This window comes from Protomyctophum parallelum, assembly GCF_964188405.1.
Source record: "Protomyctophum parallelum genome assembly, chromosome: 4".
NCBI classification, from domain to species: domain Eukaryota; kingdom Metazoa; phylum Chordata; class Actinopteri; order Myctophiformes; family Myctophidae; genus Protomyctophum; species Protomyctophum parallelum.
In genome coordinates this window covers 13284801-13296986 of record NC_139700.1, presented here as the reverse complement: position 1 = coordinate 13296986, position 12186 = coordinate 13284801, and the positions used below count along the sequence as shown (strand labels likewise).

General features: G+C 42.3%; 3 protein-coding genes across 11 annotated transcripts in view; all 3 read left to right on the top strand.

The window, feature by feature from the left end:
* The window catches only part of LOC310856928 (small ribosomal subunit protein uS15), a 152560-nt gene extending 144775 nt beyond the window's left edge, over window positions 1–7785 (top strand). Inside the window, exon 7 of the mRNA XM_083762483.1 lies at window positions 7775–7785. The gene's annotated coding sequence lies outside the window, so the exon portion shown is untranslated. The remainder of the gene's footprint in view (window positions 1–7774) is intronic.
* The window catches only part of anapc13 (anaphase promoting complex subunit 13), a 250307-nt gene that overhangs the window by 155404 nt on the left and 82717 nt on the right, over window positions 1–12186 (top strand). The window lies entirely within an intron of this gene.
* Window positions 1–12186, top strand: part of plekha7a (pleckstrin homology domain containing, family A member 7a) — a 169567-nt gene that overhangs the window by 104577 nt on the left and 52804 nt on the right. For all 9 annotated transcript variants that reach the window (XM_083762467.1, XM_083762469.1, XM_083762464.1 and 6 more), the window contains one exon: window positions 1859–1959. In XM_083762467.1, coding sequence (XP_083618593.1) covers window positions 1859–1959 — 101 coding nt within the window. The remainder of the gene's footprint in view (window positions 1–1858; window positions 1960–12186) is intronic.

The following is a 12186-nucleotide window of genomic DNA, read 5'->3' as shown; positions in this document are numbered from 1 at the left end:
CGGAGCACCTGCTGTGCCCCGCTGAATTACTGCTGTTTCCAATATGACAGCCATGTAAAGACACACATAATGTATTTTACAGCTAAACATTGCTTTTGAAAACATTTGAGCGAGAAATAGACGAAGCAGTACCCGGAAATGGATTCTATCGCCGAGTGCGGTGCCTGTTCGCCGAGTCGTTAAGAACTGGAGGGAGTGCGGTGCCTGTTTGCCGAGTCGTTAAGAACTCGAGGGAGTGCGGTGCCTGTTCGCCGAGTCGTTAAGAACTCGAGGGAGTGCGGTGCCTGTTCGCCGAGTCGTTAAGAACTGGAGGGAGTGCGGTGCCTGTTCGCCGAGTCGTTAAGAACTGGAGGGAGTGCGGTGCCTGTTTGCCGAGTCGTTAAGAACTGGAGGGAGTGCGGTGCCTGTTCGCCGAGTCGTTAAGAACTGGAGGGAGTGCGGTGCCTGTTCGCCGAGTCGTTAAGAACTGGAGGGAGTGCGGTGCCTGTTTGCCGAGTCGTTAAGAACTGGAGGGAGTGCGGTGCCTGTTCGCCGAGTCGTTAAGAACTGGAGGGAGTGCGGTGCCTGTTTGGCGAGTCGTTAAGAACTGGAGGGAGTGCGGTGCCTGTTTGGCGAGTCGTTAAGAACTGGAGGGAGTGCGGTGCCTGTTCGCCGAGTCGTTAAGAACTGGAGGGAGTGCCGTGCCTGTTCGCCGAGTCGTTAAGAACTGGAGGGAGTGCCGTGCCTGTTTGCCGAGTCGTTGGGTCAAGAGGTTGTCCAGAACCTTGCAGTCCCATACACACACACTGCACACAGTGTTCTGTGTGTCTGGTTATTATAGTTAACTAAAACTAACGAAAAAACGAAAACTAAAATGTAATAAACATTTCCGTTAACTGGAACTAAATAAAAACTAGAAAAGTAAAAGGAAAGTTTTAGTTTTTTGGTAAATTTGTTTATAAGCTTAATAAGTAACTGAATATTATTTTTTAAATGCTAACTTTTCTTGAGTTTTTATTATACAATACTTACTCTGGCCCTTTTCAATCCTGCACCTGACTTATTCGTCAGGTACAGGATTGAAAATGGCCGAAAAAACTAAACCTAACACTAAAACTAATAAAGACTAAACTAAAACTAAGCGTTCTCACAAAACTAAAAACTAGCAAACCCGCTCTACAAATGAACTAAAACTAACTGAATTAGAAAAAAATGTCTAAAACTAAACTATAAAATAATGAAAAATCCAAAACTACCGTGGAGTCCCATGCACACAAACTGCACACAGTGTTCTGTTCAGAGTGTGTGTATTTATAGAGGTGTGAAGTGTGTGTGTGTGTGTGTGTGTGTGTGTGTGTGTGTGTGTGTGTGTGTGTGTGTGTGTGTGTGTGTGTGTGTGTGTGTGTGTGTGTGTGTGTGTGTGTGTGTGTGTGTGTGTGTGTGTGTGTGTGTGTGTGTGTGTGTGTGTGTGTGTGTCTCTATAGTCTGTATGTGTTTAGTCTCTGTATCCTTGCATACCTTGCATAGTTGCATCTCTGCGTGTGTGAGAGTGACGTTTGTGTGTGTGTGCGCGTGCGTGTGTGTGCGTATGTCTACGGGACATATGAAGCTGTGAGGGTGATTTCATGCCCTTGTGTGTTCGTGTGGGGGTCATTTTTTCCGTGCGTGTGGGCGTAGTGAGTGGGTGGGTGCGTACTAGTGCTTGTTGGAAATTTAGCAAGTGGTGAGTGAAATCTACTCTTTGCCCCTTACTGTCTATATGCTCTCTCTCTGTCTCTGTCTGTCTGTCTGTCTGTCTGTCTCTCTCTCTCTCTCTCTCTCTCTCTCTCTCTCTCTCTCTCTCTTTCTCTCTTTGTCTCTGTGTCTCTCTCTCCCTCAGACAGCAGAGAGGAGTCTGTCCTAGGAAGTATTCCTCTCCCCAGCTATGGTGTGTCTCCTGTCGGAGCGGAGGACCACATCAGTCGCAAATACGCTTTCAAGGTACACCACCTCGCTGTGTTAACCTATTGTTACACTCTGTGTTCAGTGGTTCACTTAACTGGCTTAGTGTACGTAGTGTTAAATAAATTAATACTGCTATATAGCACTGATGTTCATTAGTGTCGGGACGATTCAGTTACACTCCTGATTCCATACGATATTGATACCTAGGGTGCTGATTCGATTTGTATTGTGATTCGTTTTCTCCCAAGTTACTTTGATTTTATTTTACCAGAACATTTTTAAACAATTCTACACAATATAGACCATGAAGAGTCCAGTCATACTAGAACATTTTAAAGCAATTCTAAACCATTATAGACCATGAGAAGTTCAATCATACACTTCAATGCAGCCAGATACATGCAGGGTCCACACGGTCATGAAATTCCTGGAAATATTTAGAAATGATTAAAAATAAATAAACATTTTCCAGTCCTGGAAATTGATTTATTTTTCCAAAACATTTATAACATTACACTAAATATGTAACACAAGTAGTTTTTCTGCGTGATTGCGTGGGTCTCCAGCTCGACAGAGAGCTAGCTCACTTGGAGGAGCAAGTTAGGGCGTTGCTATTTATATACATTTGGCACAAAATTTGGAATGGAATTACAGTATACCACTCAATATTCTATGCTTTATGTTTGCCTGTCTTTGGGCATTATTGCACATAGGAGTAAGAGACTCAGTATTGCGCTGAATGATTGTTATATAGGCCTGGAAATTGGGTTAAATATACAAGAGTGTGGTGCAAAAGTAGTGAAAATAGTCTATGATTTAAATGTTGTTCCACTTGATAGCGATGATATGGCTCCTGTGATGCTCTGACTTGGAGGTTTAACTCTGGCTTGGTGTTGTCTAACCCAGTGGTTCCCAAACTGACCACCAAATTGACCCCCATTAGAAAATATATGCCAGGCACCCCCATGAGAGAAGATGTTTACGGCTCTAGCAGAGATTCTCAACCCGCTTAATTTCAAGGACCCTCAGTTTGACATTAGTCTACAGAGCCTCATTTAATGGCATTTCTCTCTCTGGGACCCCTAATTATTGTAAAATCAATGTTAATTTAACACTGAGTGTACAAATGGAACCAAATAGACCCGATTTGTACACCATTTGTACACTCACAAAATGGACAATTTACAGTCAATGATGTTTTTGCCAAATGGTTGCCTATTATAACATGCCCTGGCTAGCCTAGTAAGGTCTTTTTGAATGATATAAAACCTATGGCCATGCCTTCTTCAGCACTCCTAGACATGTTTTGCGCATGCGCACTGCCGTTCACTTCCTTGTTCACGGCCCGACTGAATTGTCTATTCTCTCTAAATCTACGGCGCTCTCCATGGTTTTGATCAGAACGGCAGTGTTCTGTCCTCATTTCTGACTTAACCAATCATCTCGTTTGGAATATAAACGCTTCTAGAGAGTTGAGAATGTGACAGCGCGAGGTAGTAACGGAATTATACCTCGCGGTTTTGGGGGGAAATAGAAGGCTCATCTGCTGGGCACTCTATAGTGCCTTTATTCTGGAAAACGGAGCACTGGAGGTGTTTAAATCGTCTGATAACACCAAAACCGCTATGTGAACTTGTAGATCAGCTATTTTTATGTCCATTTCTGACCATTATTTTCTGAAATTGTCACTTCATAATCTGTACTTTTGAATACTTGAGTCGTTACTTGATGTACGTACTTTGTCCACCACTGTGTGAGTCGCTAAATGACAAGCAGCCTATCAGCCACACCCTGCTCCGCTCTCATTGGTGGAAAGGTAATTACACCTCTCCAATGCAGCCGCGTGATTCTATTCTACGTCCAAGCATAGACAGAGACCCGCCCCTTGGTGACGCCCCGCCTGCCCCGGATTACAACAAGAAACAATGCTGCTGCTGTCAGAAGTCGCCGTCCCCGGGGGCGAAGCACACCCTTGGAAATCAGAGACCTTTTAAACAAAGTTCTTAATTTGTCACTATTGTTTGATCTTCAGCACTGATTAATGTAATGTAACATTATACAGTACAACATTATTGTACTGTAAAAAGGCCTCTTCCCTTCATCTTTATCCTTTTTAGTATAATATTAGTTTACTATGGTTTGAATATGGCATATGGCATATTGTTGTTGCCACTGCCAGCCCCTAATTTGTATCCATAGCCAATCATAGGCAGGCGGGGCGTTACCATGTCTATGCTGGCTGGGATGTAGAATAGAATCACGCATATCAGCCACCCTGCTCTGCTCTCATTGGTGGAAAGGTAATTACACCTCTCCAATGCAATGCCACTTGTTGCACATCAAGGTAGCTCCACTGTCGCAATTTGAACGATAAAAGGAGGGACAGGAAATAAAGAGGCAGTGTTGATTTTGACAGCAAATTTAGTCACCTAGAATGTTTTAGTGTTAGTCTAGTTCTAGTCGACTAAAACTCACGTGTCGCGCTGCGACATTTTTGTGAGCTTAGATCTGCTATTTTTAGCATGCAACCAAGTGTAAAATTACTTACTGGATCTCTTGTCCACTAGTCCCTTCCTAACATTTTAGTCTAGTTTGTATTTGTAAATATATTTAGTCTTAGTTCTAGTCATCATAGCTTAGTTTCATGTAGTTTCCAATTCGTTTTCGTCAGTGAAAGAAATTTGGTCGACGGACATTTTTTGTCATAGTTTTAGTCGACAAAATCAACACTGCAGTCAGGCCACTGTGAATGGGCTAGCTGACTCCTAATGCTTTCTGGGATCGCTCTAAAGAGGTTCTGTTCTGTTCTGTTCAGCTCATAATTGTTTTTGAGAGTCGGTTCCTTTATTATGTCCAACCAAAGCTACTGCCATATAGTGGGCCGGGTGGAGGAGGCATTTCAAATATGGGAACTTTACTTGAAATGCCTTTATCCCATTTACACAGAACCTGTTAATGTGAAAAACATGTAATCACGTGCACACACACACACACACACACACACACACACACACATGTCTTGCATGGGTTAGTCAGTGAGCTTTGTTTTATAGTAAGTTCACTCAATTGGCTGTTTAACAGAAGGCTTAAAGTCAATTAATGTGTCAAACAACAGAATTTATGTGAAATTGACGGTAAAATTATGTGATGTCTTCTTTATCAACCTTCTGCTTGCTTTTTGTGAGGTTTTTCCCTCTCCCTTTGTTTCACTTGAAAATCACAACCATAGCAACCACTTTATTATTGCTAGAATAGAAAACCTTCATCCATCAAGCATTTCACATTTATGTCCTACAAGGTCATTTCTCTCTATTGCTGACTTGTTGTTCTTGTTCTGGATGTGTGTGTGAAGCAGTGGAAGAGAGTTCTTTTTTTTTATATATATATAAAGTATATTTATTGGTTTTTAAAGACAAACCGACATTACACAACAAGAACATAATAACAAACAAAAGAAAAGAAAAACAGCTCAGGCACAACACAATTATAAATAAAAAGATTGAATATACAAAGACCATAATGACAAGTGGCTTTCGAATTTGATAGACTCCCAATCAGGTAATACATCCATACAGTACATAAATACATATATTAAAAAGGCAGACAATAGTTATAGGCACAAAATCATTACAACAAGAGCAGACCCATGCATTCTCCACTCGAGACCCCTACCCGGGCGACCACCCCCCCCCCCCCCCCCCCCCCATACCCAAAGGGCAGACAAGCCCCCACCCCAAAGCAGAGCACCCACTAGGGAAGAATGCTGGCATATAAGATATCTAAGGTTGGTACGGAAAACTTCCAAGTATCGTGGCAGACAGTGTGGTTCCAATATGATTCAAATAAGGGTCCCAAACTTTGTAGAAAGTGTCCAATTTAGAATGCAACATGCATGTAATGTATTCACAAGGAATACAGCCCATTATAATGTTATGCCATGATTTCTTTGATGGAGCAACATCCTTGATCCAAAACAAAAGAATATTTTTCCTAGCAGCAAACGTTAATAAGTTGAACAACCTCTTATGTTTGACATCAATGACATGAACATCCGGGAGATCAAGTAAAAGACACAACGGATCTAAATCGATCGAGACACCAAAAATAACAGAGAGTTCTGACACAATGTCATACCAATAGTTCTGAAGCTTCACACAGGACCAAAGACGCAGTGGGAGAGAGTTATTTTGAAAGGTAAAAGAACAACACCAGTGTCTGTATTTTACCAGGCTATTTTTAATCACTTATAACCTGAAATGGGAAACCACAATTTGCATTCACAGGACCGTACAGTCACATTAAATCGAGCTAGCGCAGAAAGTGGGGAATAATTAAATCACTACAGTATGTCTCCCATGTGATTTTGAACTTCGTTATTGGAACAACCATGCAGCAGTGACATACAGGAGACCCCTCCCTGTTGACATCAATTCAGAACTTTCCAAATACACCCACAGCCTAATTTATGCTCTTGTTATGTTGGCGGCGCCCCCGCACCAAAAGTATCTTTGGTGCAAGACCACCTCATGAATCAGTCTTTTGTCCATCTTCAATGGGACTTTAGGATGGCTTTCGCCAGTAATTTTGTTCTTAAACGGGGTGGAATAATGTTAAGTAGGGATGACACATCATGTCGTTACATTTCAAATTCATGCTGTCGATTTACTAGATATTCTATAGGTTTTGTGAACAACAAGCGTATTGTGGCATCTTCCCATCACAGCTATAGAGGGTATGCGCGTGACATCATCATCATACCCGGAAGTTATCTAGGAAGGCCTACTAGTGGCAAAAAACTACTTTCTGGCTTTGACAGTCTTCTAAATCCTAACTGTTTTCTGAATGTTTCTATATCAATGGTTCTCAAACTAATTCATGTCAAGGACCCTAAAAATCATGGCCGACTCCCATCTGAAAATATGTTGTTCCAGGTGCCGTGCTACGAGCTTGTAGATCTGCTATTTTTCAACAGCTGAAGTTTAAAATAATGGTTGAAGAAGTGGTTAAAACTTCAAAGCTGGCCCAGGCCGTAGCGTAACGGTCTGGGCACCGGACTGGTAATCCAGTCGCAGTGTGCCGCGGGTTCGACTCCCGGACCCGACACAGCCTTTACTGCATGTCATCCCCCCATCTCTCTCCCGTTTCCTGTCAGCCTACTGTCTGTCCCTTCAAAAATCAATAAAAGGCGTAAGCCGCAAAAAAACTTCAAAGCTATGAGGTGACACAGATACGACTGACAATTGACTTATGCTGGATCTCTTGTCCTCTCGTTAGTTTTCGTCGTCATAGCTTAGTTTTCATTTAGTTTCCATTTACTTCCATTTTCCATTCAGTGAAAAAAGGTAGTCTGCGGAGAAATAAAAAGTCATAGTATTAGTCGACGAAATCAACACTGCGGTGGGAGGGGCAGATCCAGACGACGTGTAATAATGAAAGACCGGACGAGGGTCTGTTCTCTGAAACCTCTTCCTTCTCTTGCTCTTATTGGTTGGCCGCCTGCTTGGGACCGCCTCTCCACCTGTGTGAGTGGCGTGGGGCTCGTCCAGTGAATGACCAGTCAAAAATAGGTACTGCTCCTTACTATCCTTGTAATCGCCTGTTGTTTTTGTTTTGGTCTGAGCTCGTCAGAATATATGACACGTGTATATTCTGTTGTTGTTGTTGTTGTTTTCGGCGCATGTACATCCTTGCGTGTTCTTTTTGACTGACATTGGTTGTGTTTTTTGTGGTCAGTGTTGCCATGTTCTCTGATAACTCTGATAACTCACTATGTCTGTCCCCGCGCTGTCTCTATCATTCCGTCTCTGCAAGATGCATCCATAAATTCACTCCCGGCGCTTTGTGTCAACCAGAAATTCAGAGTAGTCTAATGCACTCTAGTGCTCTGGGATCAAGACAAGGAAGTGACAATATGGCAAAATATGATGGTTGTGACTTGTTTGGTGAAAGAGAGCTTGCCACTGTGGCCTGGGGTGGTAGCATGGATTGTGTTAGCTGGCATTTAGGTCACATTGTCTGTGACACAAACCCATAACTTTTGATACTTTATGTTTGTAACGATGTTATTTACAAAGTAACGTTGTTATTTACACATTTTGTCTTTGTCACAGTTCTAGAATATATTACAATGGGGAAAAACATTATTATTATTATTTTTGTAATGTTGTTTTCTGACATGGCAATAGTGTTTCTGTTTGCCAGCTTGGCACCGCGTGGCAAAACAATATTTTGGGGCTCTGCCACACAGACGAGATTAAGTCACAGTGGATCTACGAAGGCACCCTCTTTCTATTTTTATCTATATCTTGGCCTCTTTCTCTCTCCTCTCTCTCTCTCTCTCTCTCTCTCTCTCTCTCTCTCTCTCTCTCTCTCAATCTGTCTTAATCTGTCTCTTCCTCTGTCTCTCTTGCTCTCCACTATGGACTTCTTCATCTGTCCTGTCCTCTGTTGTCACCCTCATGGTTAAACTTCTCGCTGGCTGATGTATTTGGGTTTTATGATGACCGGTGGTTATGGTTCATGACCATTTGTCTTTGTCTCACTCTTATGCTCCTCTCTGTTGCTTTTCTCAGTTATTTCAGTTCCTAGAAAGCAGAAACGGATAGAAATGCAACCTATTTATATTGCTATTGATTTTTTAAATTTTCTAAATATACAAACACAATCCTTAGCCAGAAAATCGGGAGCCTTTGCATCTATCTTTACGTGCAGATGTGCTGATCTTTGTGTCTCTCAATGTAAATTAGGTTTATATGGTTTGTTTCTTATCAGGAGTTGGTGGGGAGCTGGGCTGCCCTCTTATCTTCACAAATACAATGACTTCTTAAAAATAGAACACAGACAGAGACCCTGTGTGTGTGTGCGTCTGTGTGTGTGCGTCGTGCGCATGCGCGCAAGAAGGTGAGAGAGAGGGTGTGTGTGTGTGGGGGGGGGGGGGGGGGGCAGGGGGGGATCCAGAGAGGAAGAGGCAGCCCTGGCTATTGTTAGCATCCATGACTGCAAGTGCAGAAAGCTATTTTCAGCGTATGGATGGAGAGAGAGACAGAGAGAGATACTGGGACACAGAGAAAGTGTAGGAGATAAGGGGAAAAGTGCATGGGGAAAAGGGATAGAGAACTAGGACATAAAGTGTCCCGAAGGCCGCCACAGGTCTCCACCAGGGCAGGTCAGGGGTTGTGGCCTCCTGGTGGCGCTATGATAGGCCAATGTGAAAATTGTGACATTTCTTCTTACGCTTCTTCCACCTGTTGGTGGCGCTATAACAGGCCAATGTGAACAAGGTGGGATGCCTAGTAGGAATGTGTGTGAAAGATTTCATGTAAATGGCACGTTTTTCTTTTTTCTCGTTCAAAACGGGCCAATCCAAAAGTCGGCCTCCTGGTGGCGCTATAACAGGCCGTTCTGGAACGGCCTGTTACATCGAGGAGAGCTAGAGAATGATTGGATGGTAGCTATAGTAAAATACAGAATAAACAGAGGACGAAATAGCATGAGACGAATGGAAAGATGGAGGGATGGAAACACAACGTGAGGGAGGGAGAGTTAATAGGAAATGGAAGGGTAGGAAAACAGAAGGCTGGAGAGGAAAGTGGACTAAACAAAGGAAGAGATGGAGGAGTGGACAGAAAGAGACATGGCCAGAAAGTATTAGTGGCTGTTGGATGCAAGCAAACAAATGAAAGTGTGCAGGGGGAGAATGAGAGATAATGTGACATCAGAAAAAAAACCTATGTTTCTATGTCAGTGGGTCTCAAAGTGTTTCATGTCAAGGACCCCAAAAACTTTATGTAATTGGCCGTCGACCTCCATCTGTAAACATGTTGTTTCAGGAACCCCCCAAAAGCAAAGACATGACTGAGTTAAAAACGTTCCCTCTGAAAAAATATCTTCAAAGATTTGCACCACATTTTCACGATTTTTCTAAAATAGCAGATCTACAAGCTCGAGCTATGAGCTTGCAGATTTGCTATTTTTCAATAGCTAAAGTATAACCATAATGCTTAAAACACCAACAAAGATTCCCGTCCTGAATGGTAAAGCCCTAGGCTCTGGTGCTCCAGTTATGGATTGAATGAAAACCGTTAAAATCAATGCAGTTTTCTGTTTGTTCTCTCTTCCTTGGACACCGCAGGGTGTTATTTCCCAGGGTGCACTGTGGCACACAGGAAATATGGAGTTATAGATTGTATTTGGATATCGGAATGCGTTAGGGGATTATGTTGTGGGTTATTAATTATGTGTAATGTTATGCTATGATATGTGTCTTGGTGTTAATTTGATGATTTGTGTGTGTGTGTGTGTGTGTGTGTGTGTGTGTGTGTGTGTGTGTGTGTGTGTGTGTGTGTGTGTGTGTGTGTGTGTGTGTGTGTGTGTGTGTGTGTGTGTGTGTGTGTGTGTGTGTGTGTGTGTGTGTGTGTGTGTGTGTTTATTTTTTTTACTGTAATTGCTGTTTGTTTTCTGTCGCACCATCTGCCTTTTCTCTTCGATGTTAAGTCACTGTGGGTGGCTGTGCTATGCGTAAGGCTTTGTCATGCAACGTTGCTGCACTAAGCCACTAAGATGGGAATCACACAGATGAATGAAATAATGATTCATAAGTTAAAGGCTTGTTGTAATCATGCAATATGTTTTTGTTTGGCAGGAAGTAATTAAGATTGGAATTTTAGGGACTATAAAATAAAAATACATAAAAATACACAAACATTTGATATACAATATATACTATATATATATCGTTGCTTTGGGGAGGAAACCAACTCCATTTTAGAGGTTTTAGATTTTTCTTTTGCATAAATCAGTGGTATTGAACACCATCTGTGTGTTTTTTCGAAAATATTGAACCAATAAAAAGTAGTCATTATGTTTAGTCATAGGTTTAATCATCATAGCTTAGTTTTTACTAACTGCTGCCAACATTGAAAATTTCCAGTGCTATCAACAAGTTGGAAATACCTGTCTTTTTCACCAATACAAACTACAGAACGCTATCATTGAGTCGGCAGAGAAAGTTTGATTATGTTTGCCGACCTTCAGGGGGGAATCGACCCTGATAACCCCTTTCACACTAGATAGATCTGACGGTCTGTCTTGACTGGCTCCAGTCGCCGATTTGCAAAATGGCCTCAAATCTGTGGAATTCTCACCAAGTGAGAAACAAGCTGTAGACAATACAAGTCACTGATATTTTAGGAGGGTGAAGTCAAAGCGAGAGCAGACAGGCTAATGATACACCCAAACAAACAAGAGCCAGTAGGATTATGTATAATAGATAAATGCTGGGAGATGATGAGACGGCAAGGGAGATGAAGAACTCTACAACTGTGTGTGTGTGTGTGTGTGTGTGTGTGTGTGTGTGTGTCTGTGTGTGTGTGTGTGTGTGTGTGACTGTGTGTGTGTGTGTGTGTGTGTGAGACTGTGTGTGTGTGTGTGTGTGTGTGTGTGTGTGTGTGTGTGTGTGTGTGTGTGTGTGTGTGTTAGCACACATCTGTTGAATTCATGACTAGGAGCCTGGAGTCCGATATGTTCTGTAACCACACTAATTAAAACAACAGAGATAATTTAAATAAAGCCCATGTGAGGTCTGCAACATACACCAACACCCAATGTGCTTATACACACACGCACTTATCCCATTTAGGACTGAGACCAGATTCTATACAAATGTCTCCCATTTAGGACTGAGACCAGATTCTATACAAATGTCTCCCATTTAGGACTGAGACCAGATTCTATACAAATGTCTCCCATTTAGGACTGAGACCAGATTCTATACAAATGTCTTGACAGTTTTCTGAAAACCCTATGTTTCTATGTCCGTGGTTCTCAGACTGTCATGTCAAGGACCCCAATGAAAGCAATAGAATACACCCGCACACTGTGTATTTGCTCGGTACATGAGTATTTTCTTATTTAATGAAGCAACAATTTAATGATCCCTCCAGATCTTCTTCAGGCATCCGGAGGGACCGAAACGTTGCTTCATTAAATATAGATATATAATAAGAAAATACTCATGTACCGAGCAAATACAGTGTGCAGGTGTATTCTATTGCTTTCATTAATGTCCACTGGCCTACGCACCTGTCCATACGCCTGATTTCTAGGTGTGCGAAAGTTTTCTCCTAATGTCAAGGACCCCAATAATGCTATGAAATTAGCCGCCGACCCCCCCCCCCCATCTGAAAATATGTTGTTCCAGGGACCCCCCCCCCCCCCCCAGCAGCAAAGATTTTAGGTAAAAACTTTAGCTCTGAACGAATATAT